General features: G+C 39.4%; 1 protein-coding gene across 2 annotated transcripts in view; it reads right to left on the bottom strand.

The window, feature by feature from the left end:
• BCO2 (beta-carotene oxygenase 2) overlaps positions 1-17665 on the bottom strand; it is a 70515-nt gene extending 52850 nt beyond the window's left edge. The window contains exons 1-2 of one of the 2 annotated variants that reach the window (XM_042232594.2): positions 17518-17665; positions 15110-15314 (exon numbers count right to left, since the gene is read on the bottom strand). In XM_042232594.2, the coding sequence (XP_042088528.1) occupies positions 15110-15314; positions 17518-17605 (293 nt within the window). In that variant the 5' untranslated portion in view covers positions 17606-17665. 2 annotated transcript variants of the gene reach the window in all.
• Between the last annotated feature and the right edge of the window lie 3948 nt (positions 17666-21613).

Raw genomic sequence — 21613 nt, 5'->3', positions numbered from 1 at the left:
TCGGAAGGACTGACATTGAAGCTGAAACTCCAAAACTTTGGGCACCTGATGCAAAGAGCTGACTCATTTGAAAAGACCCTGATGCTGGGAAAGATTGAGGGCAGGAGGAGAAGGGGACGACAGAGGATGAGATGGTTGGATGACATCACCAACTCAATGGACATGGGTTTGGGTGGACTCCGGGAGTTGGTGATGGACAGAGAAGCCTGGCATGCTGCAGTCCATAGGATCACAAAGAGTCTGACACGACTGAGCTACCGAACTGAACTGAACTGAATGTAGGGCCACCCAAGACAGACTGTCTTGATGGAGAGTTCAGCAAAATATGTCCACAGTAGAAGGGAATGGGCAAACCACTTCAGCATTCTTGCCCTGAGAACCCCATATACAGTATGCAAAGGCAAAAAGATATGACACAGAAAGATGAACTCCCCAGGTTGGTAAGTGCCCAATATGTTACTGGAGAAGAGTGGAGAAATAGCTCCAAAAGGAATGAAGAAGCTGAGCGAAAGAAGAAACAAGGCCCAGCTGTGGATGTGTCTGGTGGTGAAAGTAAGTCCAATGTTGTAAAGAACAATATTGCATAGAAACCTGGAATGTTAGGTCCATGAATCAAGGTAAATTGGAAGTGGTCAAACAGGAGATGGCAAGAGTGAACATTGACATTTTAGGACTATGTGAACTACCATGGACCAGAATGGGCAAATTTAATTCAGATGACCATTATATCTGCTACTGTAGGCAAGAATCCCTTAGAAGAGATGAAGTAGGCCTCATAGTCAACAAAAGAGTCTGAAATGCAGTACTTGGGTGCAATCTCAAAAACAACAGAATGATCTTGGTTCATTTCCAAGGCAAACCATTCAATATCACAATAATCCAAGTCTGTACCCCAACCACTAATGCTGAAGAAGCGGGAACCAAATGGTTCTATGAAGATCTACAAGACCTTCTAGAACTAACACCAAAAAAAAAGATGTCCTTTCCATCACAGGAGACTGGAATGCAAAAGTAAGAAGTCAAGGGAAACCTGGAGTGACAGGCAAATTTGGCCTTGGAGTACAACATGAAGCATGGCAAAAACTAACAGACTTTTGCCAAGAGAACACACTGATCATAGCAAACACCCTCCTCCAACAACAGAAGAGACAACTCTACACATGGACATCACTAGATGGTCAATACCGAAATCAGATTGATTATATTCTTTGCAGTCAAAAATGGAGAAGCTCTATACAGTCAGAAAAAAACAAGACCTGGAGCTGAATGTGGCTCACATCATGAACTCCTTATTGCAAACTTCAGACTTAAATTGACTTAAAACCACTAGTCCCTAAGGTATAACCTAAATCAAATCCCTTATTATATAGTGGTAGTAGCAAATGGATTCAAGGGATTAGATCTGATAGAGTGCCTGAAGAACTATGGATGGAGGTTTGTCACATTGTTCAAGAGGCAGGGATCAAAACCATCCTCAAAAAAAAGAAATGCAAAAAGGCAAAATGGTCGTCTGAGAAGGCTCTACAAATAGCTGAGAAAAGAAGAGAAGCAAAAGGTAAAGGAGAAAATGAAAAATATATCCATCTGAATGCAGAGTTCCAAAGAATAGAAAGGAGAGATAAGAAAACCTTCCTCGGTGATCAATGCAAAGAAATAGAGGAAAACAACAAAGTGTTAAAGACTAGAGATCTCTTCAGGAAAATTAGAGATACCAAAGGAATATGAGTTTCCCTTGTGGCTCAGATAGTAAAGAATCTGCCTGCAATGTGGGAGACCTGGGTTTGATCCCAGGGGTTGGGAAGATCCCCTGAAGAAGGGAAAGGATACTCACTCCAGTATTCGGGCCTGGAGAATTTCATGGACTCTATAGTCCATGGGGTCCCAAAGAGTTAGACACAACTGAGCAACTTTCACTTCAGTTCAGTTCACTTCAAGGGAATACTTCATACAAAGATGGGCAAAATAAGACAGAGGTGGTATGGACTTAAAATGGTATGGACTTAAAAGAAACAGAAGACATTATGAAGAAGTGGCAAGGATACATAGAAGAACTGTACAAAAAAGATCTTAATGACCCAGATAACCACAATGGTGTGATCACTCACCTAGAACCAAACATTTGGAGAGTGAAGTCAAGTGGGCCTTAGGAGGCATCACTATGAACAAAGCTAGTGGAGGTGATGGAATTCCAGCTGAGCTATTTCAAATCCTAAAAGAAAGTGCTGCACTCAATATGCCAGCAAATTTGGAAAACTCAGCAGTGGCTACAGGACTGGGAAAAGTCAGTTTTCATTCCAATTCCAAAGAAAGGCAATGCCAAAGAATGTTCAAATATTGCACAATTGTACTCATTTCACATGCTAGCAAAGTAATGCTCAAATTTTTCCAAGCTAGGCTTCAACAGTACATGAATCAAGAACTTCCAGATGTTCAAGCTGGATTTAGAAGAGGCAGAGAAAACAGAGATCAAATTGCCAACATCCGTTGAATCACAGGCAAAGGAAGAGAATTCCAAGAAAACATTTACTTCTGCTTCATTGACTATTCTAAATCCTTTGACTGTGTGGTTTACAACAAACTGTGGAAAATTCTTGAAGCAATGAGAATACCAGACCACCTTACCTGCCTCCTGAGAAACCTGTATACAGGTCAAGAAGCAACAGTTAGAACTGGACATGGAACAATGGACTGGTTCAAAATTGGGAAAGGAGTACTTTAAGGCTGTATATTGTCACCCTGCTTATTTAACTTCTATGCAGAGTACATCATGTGAAATGCTGGCCTGGATAAAGCACAAGCTGGAATCAAGATTGCCTGGAGAAATATCAATAACCCCCTATAGGCAGATGATATCATCCTTATGGCCAAAAGTGAAGAGGAACTAAAAGCCTCTTGATGAAGGTGAAAGAAGAGAGTGAAAAACCTGGCTTAAAACTCAATATTCAAAAAATAAACATCATGGCATCCAGTCCCATCACTTCATGGCAAATAGATGGGGAAACAATGGAAGCAGGGATAGACTTCATTTTCTTGGGCTCCAAAATCACTGCAGATGGTGACTATAGCCATGAAAATAAAAGATGCTTGATTCTTGGAAGAAAAGCTATGACCAACCTAGACAGAGAATTGCTTTGCCAACAAAGGTTCTCCTAGTCATAGCTATAGTGTTTTCCAGTAGCCGTGTATGCATGTGAGAGTTGGACCATAAGGAAAGCTGAGCACTGAAGAATTGATGCTTTTGAACTGTGGTGCTGGAGAAGACTCTTGAGAGTCCCTTAGACTGTAAGGAAATCAAACCAGTCCATTCTAAAGGAAATGAACTCTGAATATTCATTGGAAGGATGGATGCTGAAGCTGAAGCTCCAATACTTTGGCCACCTAGTGCAAAAAGCCAGCTCATTTGAAAAGACCCTGGTGTTGGGAAAGATTGAAGGCAGGAGGAGAAGGGGACGACAGAGGATGAGATGGTTGGATGGCATCACTGACTCACTGCTCCCAGAGATGGTGAAGGACAGGGAAGCCTGGCATGCTGCAGTCCATTGGGTCACAAAAGTTGTACATGACTGAGTGTACAAACAACATAATTACTAAACAACAGTAATACTTATGAAATATGTATATATACATATATAATGTATAATATGTATATATACATATATATAATGTGTGTGTGTATATATACAGTTGACCCTTGAACAACATAAGTTTATTTTGTATGGATCCAGTTATACAGATTTTTGCTGACAAAGGTCTGTATAGCAAAGCTATGGTTTTTCCAGTAGTGTTGTATGGATGTGAGAGTTGGACCATAAAAAAAGCTGAGCACTGAAGAATTGATGCTTTTGAACTGTGGTGTTGGAGAAAATTCTTGAGAGTCCATTGGAGATCAAACCAGTCAATCTTAATGGAAATCATTCCTGAATATTCGTTGAAAGGACTGATGCTGAAGCTGAAGCTCCAATACTTTGGTCATCTGATGTGAAGAGCTGACTCATTGACCCTGATGGTGGGAAAGATTGAAGGCAGGAGGAGAAGGGGATGACAGAGGATGAGATGGTTGGGTGGTATCACTGACTCAATTGACATGAGTTTGAGGAAGCCCTGGGAGTTGGTGATGAACAGGGAAGCCTGGCAAGCTGCAGTTCATGAGGTCACAAAGAGTCAGACATGACTGAGTGACTAAACTGAACTGGACTGAAATACTGTAGTAAACTATACAATCTGCAGTTGGTTGTTAAAAACCCACAGATGTGAAGGAACCATGTACAAAAGGCTGACTATAAGTTGCAGACAGTTTTCCACTATGCAGAGGTTTGGCACTCCTAACCCCTGTGTTGTTCAAGGGTCAAATATATAAATATTTATTCCACTGACCCAACATTGATTACAGATGTGGAACTACTATCACCACAGTATAGATGTGGAAACCAAGGTTCACAGCAAAAACAAATCAAGGTCACAGGACAGGCAAGTGGCAGAACAAAGATCTCAGTCCAGTGCTGACTCCACATCCTGGAATCTACAAAAGTAAGGTGAACTAGAAGTTACTTACCATGAAAGGGAATGGGGAAAGAGGGCATTTGAAGGGAAAGAAGAGAAAGAAAATGCACTTAAGTATTCATGCCTATCAGCCATTGAGTGAAGCCCTTTATATGCATTATCTCCTTTAATCCTCATACTCAGTCATTAAAATCAGTATTATTAGTCCCATTTTTCATATGGGAAAACTTGCTCAAGATTATAGTGCTGATAAGTGGTGAACATGGAATCTGAACCCACTCCATCTTACTCTAAAGAATATACTATTTCGACTATAGCAAAGAAATCACACAATGAACGAAAAGGAAGGAATACTCAGGTCAGAGGCTGGGGTATATCAACACTGAAGGGACAAGTGAAGCCAAGTGAGCAGCAAAAAATTATTTTAGAACATACAATCAGAGGGACAGGAGAAGAATCAGGAAAGTCTTATGCGGGAGTCTAGGACCAGAGACTGTTAGGACATTGACAAGAAGGTCAAGTGTTGTAGAAAAGTAGACTGAGAACTGGAAAACCCATTTCATTTACCACTTACTAGGCTTTAGTGGCCTTTTTGAGAACTGATACCACTTCCCTGGTGGCTCAGCAGTAAAAGGAACCACCTGCAAGGTAGGAACCGCAGGACACGCAGGTTTGATCCATGGGTCAGGAAGATCCCTTGGAGGAGGGCATGAAAAAACACTCCAGTAATCTTACCTGGAGAATCCCATGGACAGAGGAGCCTGGCGGGCTATAGACCATAGCGTCACAAAGAGTCAGACATGACTGAAGTAACAGCACATATGCACGCACTGTACCATGGTGGGATGAAAAGTCCAATGGAAGTGAACTGAAAAGACCTCGGGAGGCAGGAAAACAGAAACAATGAGGGGAGGAGAGAGGGTATTAGTTGGAGAAGAAGGTGCAAAGGAATGAGGGGATTTCAGGGTGAGAGGACACTTGCAGGCTGACATGAGGGATTAGCGAAGGAGAAACAATTACAAAGGGCAGGCAGGAATGATGCGGTGAGGTTTCAGAGGAGGGGAAGAGGCCTCTTTCTGCTCTGATGATGAAAGGTAGGAGTAACTCTCTGGGGAACTAGGGAGGTAAGGAAGAGGGCAGTTCGAGGAGCTCAAATCCCATTGTCCCTCTATCCATAATGAAGTGGGCAGGGCTGTCTGTTGACAGTCAAGGGGACAGGGAGAGTGAAGGAAGTTTCGGGAAAGGGACCCCATGGGAAGCTGGAAAGAGCTAAAGGTTTCCTGGCAGCACCAAGGACTCAGATGGCACTGGAAATCATAATTCTGTAACTGAATCAATCTGTTAGGTTATGTGATTTCCTCTAGAAATGCTTAGCAGGCCTGGACACTGAGCAGAGGAAACCAGAAATAGGTTAATGTAGGACCAGAAATGGTCAGAGGCAGGTAGCTCACCAGGGCAAAGATAGAGAGGACGGCGGCAGTAAGAGTGTATTTGAAGGAATCTATAGAAATCTATAGATCATGGAATCTATACCAGGAAGAAGAAACTAAAGGAAAGCTGATAAACTGAAAAGATGGAGAAGAGCAAGACGAGAACATGAAGCAATTAAAGATAAGTTTCACAGGAATGGAGGGGTGTAGAAATTGGGGTTTTAAGAACAGAGTGGAGTTTCAGAGTTCAAGGTTTCAGGGGTAGACAATTATGTGGAATAAGCTTCAGATATGGCCTGGATAACCAAGCAGAGCTATTGTTGTCCATAGGTTAAGAGTCATGTTTACTTCAGGTCTCCACCACTGCCTTTAAACCTAAGTTGGGATCTCAAGATGGTGGAGTAGAAGGACATTCATTCACCCCTTATTGTGAGAGCACCAGATTCACAACTGACTTGTAAGCAACCATCAGTAGAAAAATGCTGGAACCTACCGAAAAAGATACCCTCCACACAAAGACAAAAGAGAAGCCACCGTGAAACAGTAGGGAGGGCACAACTTGATAGAATCAATCTCATACCCACAGGGTGTGTGACCCACAAACTGGAAAACAGTCATACCACAGAAGTTCTCCCACTGGAGGGAAGGTTCTGAGCCCTGAGTCCAGCAACAGGAAGAGAAGTCACCAGAGAGTCCGGCTTTGAAGGCCAGTGGGATTTGATTGCAGGACTACCACAGGACTGGAGGAAACAGGAACTCCACTCTTGAAGGGCACATGCAAATTCTTAAGTGCACCAGGACCCATGGGAAAAAAGCAGTGATCCCACAAGAGACTGGGCCAGACCTATCTGCTAGTACTGGAGTCTCCTGCAGAGGTGGCGGAGCACACAACTCTGGGGACAAAGACACTGGCAGCAGTAGTTCTGGGAAGTGCTCATTGGCATGAGCCCTCTTGAAGGCCTCTGTTACCTAAGAGAATTCAGCATCAGCTTTGCAACAAATACTGAAGAACCAGCTTTGCAACAATTGCGAAAGGAACTCCCCTAGGCAGGGAAGAGATCAGCAACTTAAAACACCTTTGTCACATATAGATTGCTATACCAAAACTTCATGGGAATAGCAAACCCAAAAACTACAACAGATACACACACAGAAAAAGCCACCCAAACACAACACTAAAAATGGTCATCAAACCACAAGAGAAGAGAAGAAAAAAGACCTACAAAACAAACCCAAAACAATTAAGAAAATGGCAGTAGGAACATACATATCAATAATTACTTGAAATGTAAATGGATTAAATGCTCCAACCAATCCTTCAGTACTAAGAGGAAAATTTATAGCAACACAATCTTACCTCAGGAAACAAGAAAAATCCCAAATAAACAACCTAACTTTACACCTAAAGAAAGAAGAACAAACAAAACTAAGTAGAAGGAAAGAAATCATAAAGCTCAAAGCATAAATAAATGAAATATAAACAAGGAAAACAATAGCAAAGATCAATGAAACTAAAAGCTGGTGTTTTGAAAAGATGAACAAAACTGATAAACCTTTAACCAGATTCATCAAGACAAACAGGGAGAGGACTCAAATCAATAAAACTAGAAATGGAAAAAGAGAAGTTAAACTGAAACCACAGAAACACAAAGGATCCTAAGAGACTACTACTGTATGCCAATACAACTGTATGCCAATAAAATGGACAATATGGAAGAAATGAACAAATTCCTAGAAAGGTACAATCTCCCAAGACTGAACCAGGAAGAAATAGAAAATATGAACAGGCCAGTCATAAGCACTGAAGTTGAAATTGTGATTAAAAACTCCCAACAAGAAAGAAAAAAAAAAAAAACTCCCAACAAACAAAAGTCCAGGACCTGAATGGCTTCACAGGCAAATTCTACAAATCGTTTAGAGAACAGCTAACACCTGTTCTTCTGAAATTGTTCCCAAAAATTGCAGAGGAAAGAAAACTCCCAAACTCATTCTATAGGGCCACTCCAGTATTCTTGCCTGGAGAATCCCAGGGATGGGGGAGCCTGGTGGGCTGCCATCTATGGGGTCGCATAGAGTCGGACACGACTGAAGCGACTTAGCAGCAGCAGCAGCAGCAACCAAAGCAACCGTGGGAAAGAAAAATAAAGCTGGAGGAATCAGGCTTCCTGGTTTCAGATTATACTTCAAAGCTATAGTCATCAAAACTGTATAGTACTGGCACAAAAATAGAAATATGATCAATGGAACAGGACAGAAAGCTGAGAAATAGATCCACTCACCTCTCGTCAATTAATCTACAGCAAAGGAGGCAAGACTATACAGTGGTAGAAAGATGGTCCCTTAAATAAATGGTGCTGAGAAAACTGGACAGCTACATGTAAAAAAATGAAATTAGAACATTCTTTAACACTATACACAAAAATAGGCTCAAAATGGGTTAAAGATCTAAATGTGAGCTCAAATCCTATAAAACCCTTAGAGGAAAATATAGGCAGAACAATCTCTGACATAAATTATATCAATATTTTTTCAATCCATCTCCCAGAGTCATGGAAATAAAAACAAAAATAAACAAATGAGACCAAATTAAATGTTTTTGCACAGCAAATGAAACCATAAATAACATAAAAAGACAACCCACAGATTAAGAAAAAATATTTGTAAATTATATGACCAGCATGGGATTAGTCTCCAAAATTTACAAACAGCTCATTCAGCTTAATATCATCAAAACAAACAACCCAATCAAAACCTGAGCAGAATACATAAACAGACGTTTCTCCAAAGAAGACAAACAGATGGCCAAGAAGCACATGAAAAGATATTCAACCTCACTAATTATTAGTAGTGAATAGTGAAGTCGCTCAGTTGTGTCCGACTCTTTGCAACCCCATGGACTGTAGCCTACCAGGCTTCTCCATCCATGGGATTCTCCAGGCAAGAATACTGGAGTGGGTTACCATTTTCTTCTCCAGGGAATTATTAGAGAAATACAAATCAAAATCACAATGAGATACCCCCTCACACCAGTCAGAATGGCCATCATCAAAAAGACTACAAACAAGAAATTCTAGACAGAGTGTGGAGAAAAGCGAGCCCTCCTATACTGTTTGTAGAAATATAAATTGATACAGCCACTATGGAAAACAGTATGGAAGTTCCCTAAAAAACTAAAAATACAGCTACCATATGACCCAGCAATCCTTTCTGGGCATATGTCCAAAGAAAAACATGGTCCAAAATGATACTTGCACCCCAGTGTTCACTGTAGCACTGTTTACAATAGCCAAGATGTGGAAGTAACCTAAATGTCCATCAATAAGTGAATGGATTAAGAGGTGTGGCACATATATATAGTGAAATATTACTCAGCCATTAAAAAGAATGAAATAATGCCATCTGTAGCAATATGGATGACACACACAGAGATTGTCATACTGAATGAGGTAACTCAGAAATATCTATGTATCATTTATATACAGAATCTAAAAAGAAATTATACAAAACAACTTATTTACAAAGCAGAAACAGATTCAGATTTAGAGAAGGAACTCATGGTTACCCAGGGAAAGTGTGGGTGGGAAGGATAGTTAGGGAGTTTGAGATTGACATGTACAAACTGCTATGTTTAAAATGGATAACCAACAAGGACCTACTATATAGCACAGGGAACTCTGCTCACTATTATGTAACAACCTAAATGGAAAAAGAATTTGGAAAAGAACATACACATGTATGGAGGCTTCCCTGGAGGCTCAGGGGTAAAGAATCCTCCTGAAAGGCAGGAGATGCAGGAGACATGGGTTCAATCCCTGGGTCAGGAAGATCCCCTGGAGTAGGAAATGGCCACCCACTCCAGTATTCTCGCCTGGGAAATCCCATGGACAGAGGAGCCTGGTGGACTATAGTCCATGGGGTTGCAAAGAGTGGGACATGACTTAGTCACTAAACACCACCACTTAGTGACTATATACCATGTATATATCTAATTGAATCACTTTGCTGTACATCTGAAACTATCACAATTTTGTCAATCAACTGTACTCCAAAATAAAATAAAAAGTCTAAAAACAAAGAAATGCCCCCAAATATTTGCAAGTAAATTCTATTGAAAAGAAATATATGAAAGAGACTTGGGGATCCATAAAAAAGAAAGCTGTATATTATGATAACTGATAATGCCTTTTACATATAAAAAAAAAGGAAACATTCTCCCATGAAAATCAATCAATCAATCAAAGTTGGGAGCTAATCACTAAACTAAGCCTCAGTTTTTTGCCTCTTAACTTGAAGATATCTGTATTTCTCACCCAGGGGTCAGGCAAGATCTTGTTCTTGCTATATATGCCTAATGCTGGCTCTAAAAAATATTGATTTGAAGGCAATATAGACACTTACAAGGACCAACCAACCACACCCACTTTCCTTCCCCCACAAAGATCTTTCTGCTGCTTACAACTGACTAGAGCCGCTTCTGCAGCAGATGAAATACCATGTGCTTTTTTAAGAGGCTGTTTTCCTTTGGGAGGTGGACTGGTACTTTTATTTTTATTTTTCCTCCTCCTCCTCCTTTATGCTTCATGATCTTTTTTTCAAATTATAAATTTCATGAAATCCAGATAAAAATAGGGAAAATAATTACTTCTCTGTTAGGGCTTAAGGGGGCAGGGATGATCCATAGACCAGTTAATTTTCTTTCTCTCTACCTCCAAATCAGCCCTCTACCCTCCCAGTCCCCCAACCACTGCCCTAAGCATTTAAAATAATTTCTCAAGGGCTTCTTGCCTCAGCTGGTTGGAGAGGGATAGGGTAGTAGAAGAACACTGCATTTTGTTTCCTTCTAGCACTGTCATCTTAGAAGTCTAATACTCAGTGAAGACAAGATGCAACAGATTCAGAAAATTAAAGTATCTCAGTTATTAAGAAATATATCTTAAACATGCCCTAATTCTTGATTTGTTTCTAACAACAGGTGGAGAAGCACAGTATGGCCATGACCAGATTCCCACCAGGCCCACAGGAATAAGACTAATAGAAGGTAGAACAGGTGGCGGCCACGCTTGGGGAAAGGGAGAGTGAGGAGTTACTGTTTAATGGATACAGGGTTTCAGTTTTGCAGGATGAAAAGTAGATGGATGGTGGTGATAATTGCACATCAGTGTGGATGTCCTTAATGCCACTGAACTGTACAATCAGAAATAGTTGGCAAATTTTAGATGGTAAATGTTATGTATATTTTATCACATTTTTTAAAAAGTTTCCTGGAATATCATCCAGCCATTAAAAGTAAGTCATCCACATCCATCATTTAAAAGTGGACATGTAATTTCCAAATAAAAGGCAAGTCTTTGATTTTAATTTCTCATTTTTATATTAATTTCTCATTTAAAGGCTTTCTTCGCTTCAGTCACCCTCTGTGTTTTTTTCAGTCTTTTAGCTTTATTAAGGCTTTCAATGACTAAGTCAAAGATTCATGAAATGTCACATTGCACTTGAAAATATGTGGGTTATTTTCAAGTATCTTTTGATATTGATTTCTAACATAATTCCACAGTGATAAGAGAACAGACTCTATATCATTTCAGTACCTTTAGATTATGAAATTTTTGTGTCTTGTTTTATGTCCCTGGATATGTTCCAGTGTCTCCTGGTTCATAGTCCATGGAAACTTGAATGGAATTTGTATCCTGCCACTGTGTGAAAATTGTATAAATCTTAATTATGCTGAACTTGTTCATAGTGCTTTTCAGGTCTACTGTATCTTACATTTTTCTGTCTATTCATTCTATTAGTTTTTGAGAGCTTGATATGAAACTCCAACTAAAAATCTTACTTTATCTATTTAAAAAAATAATTGTAACATATAGTGGAACTAACTGTAACTTTGTTCCGTATTTTCCAAGTCTCCTATAAATGTGTTATCATATGTTCATAATTTTAAAAATAAAAAATTAAACATAAATAAATACAAGAAAGTTTTTAAATAAAGGTTAAATTTAGATAGTCACTAAAAAAGTAAATCATTCAGATTTGTAGCAACACAGATAAAAAGCCTTAAGACAGTATGAAATTTTTAAAATAAGGACAAAAAATTCAGTTAATATCTAAAATATATTTTTTAAAACTCATACAACTCAATAGCAAAAAGACACATAAACCTATTTTTTAAATGGGCCAAAGATCTGAATAGACATTTTACAAAAAAGACATTCAGATGGTCAACAGATATATGAACAGATGCTCAACATCACTAATCATTAGGGAAATGAAAATCAAAACTACAGTGACATACCACACCATACCTGTTAAAATGGTTACTATCAAAAAGACAAGAAATAACAAGTGTTGGGGAGGATGTGGAGAAAAGAGAACACTTACATATTGATGGTGAAAACATAAATTAGTATAGCCAATACCAAAGCCACAAAAAATAGAGGATCCTCATAAAATTAAAAACAGAACTACCATATGATCCACTGGATATTAATCCAAAGAAATAAAAAACACTAGCTCATAAAAGATGCATGCACCCTCATGTTTACTGCAGCATTGTTTATAATAGCTGAGATATGGAAACAACCTAAATGCCCACGGATGGATGAGTGGAAAAACAAGATGTATCAATAACCTCAGATATGCAGATGACACCACCCTTATGGCAGAAAGTGAAGAGGAACTAAAAAGCCTCTTGATGAAAGTGAAAGTGGAGAGTGAAAGAGTTGGCCTAAAGCTCAACATTCAGAAAACGAAGATCATGGCATCCGGTCCCATCACTTCATGGGAAATAGATGGGGAAACAGTGAAACAGTGTCAGACTTTATTTCTGGGGGCTCCAAAATCACTGCAGATGGTGACTGCAGCCATGAAACTAAAAGACACTTACTCCTTGGAAGAAAAGTTATGACCAACCTAGATAGCATATTCAAAAGCAGAGACATTACTTTGCCAACAAAGGTCCATCTAGTCAAGGCTATGGTTTTCCTGTGGTCATGTACGGATGTGAGAGTTGGACTGTGAAGAGGGCTGAGTGCCGAAGAATTGATGCTTTTGAACTGTGGTGTTGGAAAAGACTCTTGAGAGTCCCTTGGACTGCAAGGAGATCCAACCAGTCCATTCTGAAGGAGATCAGCCCCGGGATTCCTTTGAAAAGAATGATGCTAAACCTGAAACAGTACTCTGGCCACCTCATGCGAAGAGTTGACTCATTGGAAAAGACTCTGATGCTGGGAGGGATTGGGGGCAGGAAGAGACGGGGACGACAGAGGATGAGATGGCTGGATGGCATCACCGACTCAATGGACATGAGTTTGAGTGAATTCCGGGAGTTGGTGATGGACAGGGAGGCCTGGCGTGTTGCGATTCATGGGGTTGCAAAGAGTTGGACACGACTGAGCGACTGAACTGAACTGAACTGAATATATATAAATACACATACACACAATGGAATACTACTCCACCATAAAAAAGAAGAAAATGTTGCCATTTTTAACATGAGTAGAGTTTGAGGGCATTATCCTAAGTGAAATAAGTCAGACAGAGAAAGACAAATACCATATGATTTCACTTCTATGTAGAATCTTAAAGATTAAAAAGAAAGAAAGAAAAACAAGCTCACAGACATAGAAAATAAGTTGGTGGTTGAAAGAGATTGGTTATTGCAAGAGGTAAATGGGATGAAAATTTATTTCCAGTTCTAAAATAAATAAGAGATGTAAAGTACAGAGTCAGATTATAGTTAATAAAACTGTATTGCATATTTGAAAGTTGCTAACAGTAAATCTTTGGCTTCCCAGGTGGCTCTAGTGATAAAGAACCTGCCTGCCAATAGAGGAGACTTAAGAGAAGCATGTTTGATCCCTAGGTCAGGAAGATCCCCTGCAGGAGGGCATGGCAACCCATTCCAGTATCTTGCCTGGAAAATCCCATGGACAGAGGAACCTGGTGGGCTGCAGTCCATAGGGTCGCAAAAAGTCAGACACAATTGAAGCAACTTAGCACGCAGTATGTACAACAGTAAATCTTAAAACTTCTCATCATAAGAAAAACAGATTTTTATTAACATGTATGGTTAGGAATGTTAACTAGACTTGTGATGATAATTTCACAATATATACAAATATTGAATCATTATGTTGTACACCTGAAACTAACATGTCAATTATACCTCACTAAAAATTTTTTTCACTTGATTGTAATTATTTAAAACAAATCTATAGAGATGGGGGAAAGATCAGCAGGAAATATTTCAAAGTGCTAACAGAGGATGTGGTACACACTTTTCCCTCACTTGGTTTTATATTTCAAAAAGTTTAATACAGGTAAAAACTTTCACAATGAAAAAAAATGTTTCTAAAATTTTTAAATGTTTAAAGCAATGTAGATTTCTTCCCGACCACAATGGTTTCTCCACATCACTTCATGTCCCTAGTAGTCACACAGAGAAATGATACACCAATGAGTTGTTGGGCTTCTCATTTACTTACATATATATATTGAGTGCTATTTAACTACAGAGCACTATCCTAGATACTGGAGATACGGGTTGATCAGGAAAAGGTCCCTGCCATCATGAAACTGCCATCTAGAGAAAAACACAGCTAATAAGTAAACAAGCAAAAATACATTAGCTATTGATAATGCAGATAATTAAAATAAATAATATAAAAAACAGCACCTTTAGATTGGGAGATCAGGGAAAGCTCAAAAGATGTGAAATTTCAGCTGATATCTGAATGACAAAAATCAGACTTGGGAAGAGAGATAAACCAGCCAATGCCAAGACCTTGAGCAAAAATAAACATTCCTGGTTTGAGGAACTGAAAGAGCCACTGTGTCTGGGGAGTACTGGGTAACAGAGTGGTATGAAGTGAAGACATTGCCCCTTCCTCCAGGAACTTGTGATGAAACAGAGCTCAGTAGTCATATAGATAGTTTCTGACACTTCTATTTTAAACTTTCAGATGACTTAAAATTTATAACAGTCTGCAAAGCAGAAGTCAGGACTTCTAAAGAAGAATGAAAATCTCCATTTTTTTTTCCTGTAAGCTATAGTTTCCTTAGCTGTGATCAAAGGGATTGTGTAGCAATGTTAGCTTCAGAGAGGAAGCAGATATTATGCACATTACATAGAAAGAGCCCATGCTAAGAAAACTAAACTGTTCTCCAAAATCAGCGCTTACTTATCCTTCCCAAACTCGAATTTCCCAGGTCCAACACGAAGTAGATAGCCATTGAGCCACTCAGGAAAATGTCCCTGGACTCGAGCTGAGACGACCTGCAGAGTCTCTTCCACCGTGGTTAGAAGCGGTGCAATGCATGGAAGAGTCTTCCCCTGACTAAAGATCACTGTTTTCTGATGAGTCTGTTCCATGTACTTCTTCAAAACTGTGAAGAGGAAATCAAAAGCACAAAAATTGTATCAGTCTCCTATAAACATGCCTGTTTCTCCATAGACAGTCTCATCTACTGGTAAGGAAAATGTAAACCTATCAACAAATACAGTCTCTAAATTCGTCTCCTTCCTTATTTTCAGACCATCAACTCTTCAGTTCTCCACTTGTGAACCGCAATCCTTTTTGTGTTCCTGCAGTACAAATCTGCTTAATTAACTCAGGACTTTAATTACCATTGCTATCATTTCTCATAGTTGAACAATGCAGGCCTTTTCACAAGACTGAATCTACATGTTAACCACAGATGTGCTAATAGCTACATCTCATTGTTTAGTAAAAACTGCCCAGGACTTCCCTGGCAGTCTAGTGGTTAATGAAGACTTTGAGCTTTCACTGCAGGGGTATGGGTTTGATCCCTGTTGGGGAACTAAAATCCCCACATGCCACACAGCTTAAAAAATTAAATAAAGAAATATAAATAACCACCATTTGATATTATTACATTAATCTCAGTACTTTTGACAGACTAGAATGTGATTCTAAATATTCCACAGGATTTATGTGAATTTAATAGGATCTGAAACTTAATTTCTTCTATTTTAATGGTATACACATGAACGTACATGGCATTTCCTAGGAAAGAGCTGTTATAAATTAAATAACGCACTGATACCTGTTCTGAAATTACCTCAAATTCAAAAGCCACAAAAAAAATTATTTTAAAATAGAGAGCTGAAAATTGTCCCTATTATTTCATATGTATTCAGTGTTCACAGGCAGTATTGCCTAACACAGAGGGGTGGTCAAGTACATAACTAATTGGATACTATAAGATAATCTTTCATTTTAAATCATAAAACTAACAGTGATATAGAAGTCTAAACTAGAAAAACATAGGGATACTAGTCTTTTAGCAAAATATTTTACAACATTGTATCTATTATCCCACTTCTTTAAAATCTTGCAAAAATTCAGTTTAGAGCACTTGAGACCTTCTCAGAGATGTAGGCTCAAAGCACATGCATACTAAGTTGTGTCCAACTCTTTGCAACCCTATGGACTGTAGCCTGACAGGCCCCTTTGTCCACGGGATTCTCCAGGCAAGAACACTAGAGTGGGTGCCATTTCCTTCTCCAGGGGACCTTCCCAACCCAGGGATAGAACCCCACATCTCTTACGTCTTCTGCATTGGCAGGCGGGTTCTTTGCCATTAGCACCATTTGGGAAGCCCTGTAAGTAACCAATTCTGTCAAATCAAACTATTTCCTTATTTCCCAAAGAAAATTCACTTTCACCCTAAATGTCCTCCCCACTATTCTATCCCTAAGGAAGTTTTATCTGTTGTTCAAAGTCTATCTCAAATGCTACTCCCTTTAAGAGGCAGCATGGTGTAATACTTAGAAGTGTTAAATAGAGTTTTTAAAGAAGTCCACCAGAATGCAAATAGTAAAACCAAACATTTACATTAGAAGATATAGCAGTGATTTTTAGTTGAGAAAGTCCTAAGTTAAGTCACTCAGTTGTGTCCGACTCTTTGCGACCCCCTGAACTGCAGCCCACCAGGCTTCTCCGTCCATGGGATTCTCCAGGCAAGAATACTGGAGTGGGTTGCCATTTCCTTCTCCAGGGGATCTTCCCGACCCAGGGATCGAACCCAGGTTTCCTGCATTGCAGGCAGATGCTTTAACCTCTGAGCTACCAGGGAAGGTTCCAAGAGAAAGTCCTAAATAGTGAATATTTTTGCTTTCTTGAAGAATACCAGGGGCTTCTGAAGTTTCCCAGTCTGTGTGGAACAGATTCAGGCAGCAACACTGCAGAGGTGGGAGTTAAAGGAGAGTGAGTCAGGATTTGTTAACTTGTTGTCAGGCAAACAGCCTTTCTGTTTGTAGATTTTATGCAACATACAGGGGCAAGATTCAGGGTTTAGAAATTCTCTTGGATCTGCAATAGGAAAAATATTCACTATTTAGGACTTTCTCAAACAGAAATCTACAAACAGAAAGGCTGTTTGCCTGACAAGTTAACAAATCCTGACTTAACTCTCCTTTAACTCCCACCTCTGCAGTGTTGCTGCCTGAATCTGTTCCACACAGACTGGGAAACTTCAGAAGCCCCTGGTATTCTTCAAGAAAGAGGCACAGAGTCCTAAGTTCAGGAAAAGGAGAGAGAAGAGAAGGAAGGGGCAAATCCCCTACCTGGGATCCGGCGTAATATCATAGAAAGGAAATCAACTGCAATGGTAGAAAAGCTGCTGACTGAACGTAGAAAGAGTTCAGGAAACATTTTTGTGTTGAGTTCTGCAGCAGCAGATCCTGTGATTCCCAAATCCTCATGCTTACTAACAGTCAAAAACTCACTTCCTGGGCTGTCCTTGGCTCACTGACAGAATAGGAAGGGGTGGGGTTGGGGATTGAGGGGTGGGGCTTCAAAACATGTACAGTCTCTCTTAGTCTCATTTTCAGGACTCGTATCCCTACAACCTGTTTATGATAAGTTGCTGCTTGAAATACTGAAATTGGACCACCAATAGTGGTCTCCCTCTCTAAACTTTCCTCTTTCAAATCTGTCCACTGATTAAATCAGTTGACCCAGGGTATCAATTTCATTGTGCCACTCCTTCCCTCTGAATGATTCAGATTTCCTTTACAGAATAAAGTCCAAGTTTAGTCTGACAACAAGACTCTACAATCTGGCCACAATCTGCTTTTCATCCTTTTTCTTTCTGCCCTTCTAGCATTTCATCTTTCGTTTCCTGTTCACTTAATTTACAGAACATCCTCAACAATCTAATATGAATAAAGCCCTGTGAAGGTATACCCTTAAAAACAAATAACCATACATCATTTTATTAATATAACAAATATTTCTGAGCTCCAATCTAATACTGTGCTACAAGTTGAGAACAGATTCTATCTTGCTCTCTAGCAATATAGATGATACACTATTCCCTTTTGTGAATTCTCAGTCCAGTAAAATGATTTGCCAAGTGTTTTTATTCTTCTGTGCCTTTAAACAAACTTTTCCCTGCCTGAAATACCCTCCCTCTTTCCTTTTCAAAACCCCATTTCAAAATCTACCTCTGGGATCCCCTTGCCAAAGCCTTCCAATAACTCCCGCTAAAAGGAGTTAATAGCAGTGCCACAGAATTTATTTATGACTGCATTGGGTCTTCGTTGTTGCACATGGGCTTTCTCTAGTTGCAGTGCACAGGCTTCTCACTGCGGTGACTTCCCTTGTTGTGGAACATAAGCTCTAGGCACATGGGCTTCAGTAGTTACAGCCTGTATGTAGGCTCAGTAGTGGTGGCACACGGGCTTAGTTGCTCCATAACATGTGGAATCTTCCTGGACCGGGGACTGAACCCATATCTCCTGCATTGGCAGGTGGATTTTATCCACTGGAACACCAGGGAATTCCTGGTGGTCCAGGAAATACTTTTAACACTGACATATCATGTCCTCCTAGCAAAGACATGTAAGTGTATTTCAAGAAAGGAGTGGTTACAGTCATTAAATAGAATGCATTTGAATCAGTTCTAATAAGGTAGATAAAACTGGAGCCTATTATAGAGTGAAGTAAATCAGAAAGAAAAACACCAATACAGTATATTAATGCATATATATGGAATTTAAAAAGATGGTAACAATGACCCTATATACGAGACAGCAAAAGAGACACAGATGTAAAGAACAGTCTTTTGGACTCTGTGGGAAAAGGCAAGGGTGGGATGATTTGAGAGAATAGCATTGGAACATGTATATTACCATATATGAAACAGATCACCAGCCCAGTTGAGGGGTGGGGCTTCAAAACATGTACAATCTCTCTTAGTCTCATCTTCAGGACAAGTATCCCTACAACCTGTTTATGATAAGTTGCTGTTTGAAATACTGTAATTGGACCACCAATAGTGGTCTCCCTCTCTAAACTTTCCTGTTTCAGATCCGTCCACTGATTAAGTCAGCTGACCCAGGGTATTAATTTCATTGTGCCACTCCTTCCCTTGATGCATGAGACAAGGTGCTCAGGGCTGGTGCACTGGGATGACCCTGAGGGATGGGATGGGGAGGGAGGTGGGAGGGGGATTCAGGATGGGGAACACATGTACACCCATGGCTGATTCATGTCAGTTCAGTTCAGTTCAGTCGCTCAATCGTGTCCGACTCTTTGCGACCCCATGAATCACAGCACGCCAGGCCTCCCTGTCCATCACCAACTCCCAGAGTTCACTCAGAATCATGTCCATCGAGTCCGTGATGCCATCCAGCCATCTCATCCTCTGTCGTCCCCTTCTCCTCCTGCCTCCAATCCCTCCCAGCATCAGAGTCTTTTCCAATGAGTCAACTCTTCACATGAGGTGGCCAAAGTACTGAAGTTCATGTCAATGTATGGCAAAAACCACTACAATATTGTAAAGTAATTAGCCTCCAATTAAAATAAATAAATTTAAAATTTTTAAAAAGGAGTGGTTAAACTTGTCAGAAGGGAGAACAGAGTTCTGTACTCCCTACAGTGTCTAGCAGATCATGATATAAAGAAATTCAATATATATTTTGATTTGTAATTATTGAAAAATAACATATAAACTTACAAAATTTTACTGAGTGACAAGTGTAAATTAAAGGGCAAATATATTCCTGCAATAGCATATTTCCAGTTGTAAGATAATTATTCTCATGTGGATGGTACCAAAGATATCGTTTGATTTAAAAATAAGCCGTATTTAGACTTTCACGAACTTCTTCCCTAGGAGGTGTCTGTTCTGACCGGTAAATAATATTGTGACTAAAAGTCATTCTCTAGTCTTAAACATATACCCAATGAAGTGATCAAATTTAACGTGCACAGGGAAGAACCAGATACCAAGCAATGGTGACCCTATTAAGATATAACAAATATTGGAACTTCCCTGGCCATCCTGTGGTTAAGCCTCCACACTTCCTATGCAGGAGGCATGGTTTCATCCCTGGTCAGGGAACTAAGATCCCATATGCCACAGCAAAAAGAAAAAAAAAAGATAATAAATATAATATGAAATCAAAATCTACTCTGAAACAATGCTAGCCTTATCTTTTACATTAATAACATATTTAAGAAAAAAATAACTCAAGAACATTTCTTAATGTTGCTAGCTTCTGCCCAAGTTAGCAGTCATTTTCACAGTTAAACATTAAAAAACTCTGTAAGGCAACAGGATAACTCAAAATCCAACAGATTTGTCATACCAACTCAAATGTGGCCATCCTGTTGCATTTAGTTTTTAAAATCTTATTTCTAATCTTTACTGACCTCCAACCTATCCTGTGCCATTAACATATCTGCCTATGAGGCAAATAATTTTTCCACTGTAACCAATATACTTAGTAAATATTACATTATTGTTTTCAATCCTTTCTTGTATGAATATTTTATCTTACATGGTATATATGCCTTAAGGTAGTAATTGATGAAATGAGATTTTAACATTTAGAAGGCAGCAGGGCAAACACGCTGTCCACCTGAGTGAGTGAGTGAGGTCGCTCAGTCGTGTCTGACTCTTTGCAACCCCATGGACTGTAGGCCACCAGGCTCCTCCATCCATGGAATTTTCTAGGCAAGAGTACTGGAGTGGGTTGCCATTTCCTTCTCCAGGGGATCTTCCCGACCCAGGGATCGAACCCAGGTCTCCTGCATTGCGGGCAGATGCTTTACCATCTGAGCCACCAGGGAATCCCGCTGTCCACCTGAAGAATACCAAATTCCCTGTGGTACTGTCTAAATATATATCCAAATTTGTGATTACTTATACAGGCAAAATACACATATAATAGATAAATTGTCCATATGATTGGACAGTGTTGATTTTTTTTAATCTGATCAATATAGTTATTATATAAATTATACATAACATATTAAGAGTTTTCATTAAAGTCATAGTACCTTCCAACAATGTAGATTTTTTTTAAAACAGTTTTTGTTTTGTATTGGAGTATAGCTGATTAATAATGTGAGTTTTAGGTGAACAGTGAAGGGACTGGTTCACAGATATACATGTATCCATTCTTCCCGAACTCTCCTCAAAGGGAGGACTTTTTTACTAGAAAAATATTAGAGATTTCCTAGTCCAAATTCAATTCCTGAATTATAACAGGACTGAAATGACTCGCTAAGGCTAACTTGTTTAACCAATCTCTTTACTTTTGGACCACTAATCTTTATCCCATACCACATAGCTTGCTAAGGCTTCTAAATACACTTCATTAACTGCACCACTGATACTGTTAATGTGTAAAAAAGTCAATTCATATAAAG

The sequence above is a fragment of the Ovis aries genome, chromosome 15 (genome assembly GCF_016772045.2).
Source record: "Ovis aries strain OAR_USU_Benz2616 breed Rambouillet chromosome 15, ARS-UI_Ramb_v3.0, whole genome shotgun sequence".
Taxonomy (NCBI): Eukaryota; Metazoa; Chordata; class Mammalia; order Artiodactyla; family Bovidae; genus Ovis; species Ovis aries.
Note: the sequence above shows the minus strand (reverse complement) of the source record. Positions and strands in the feature narration are given on the sequence as shown.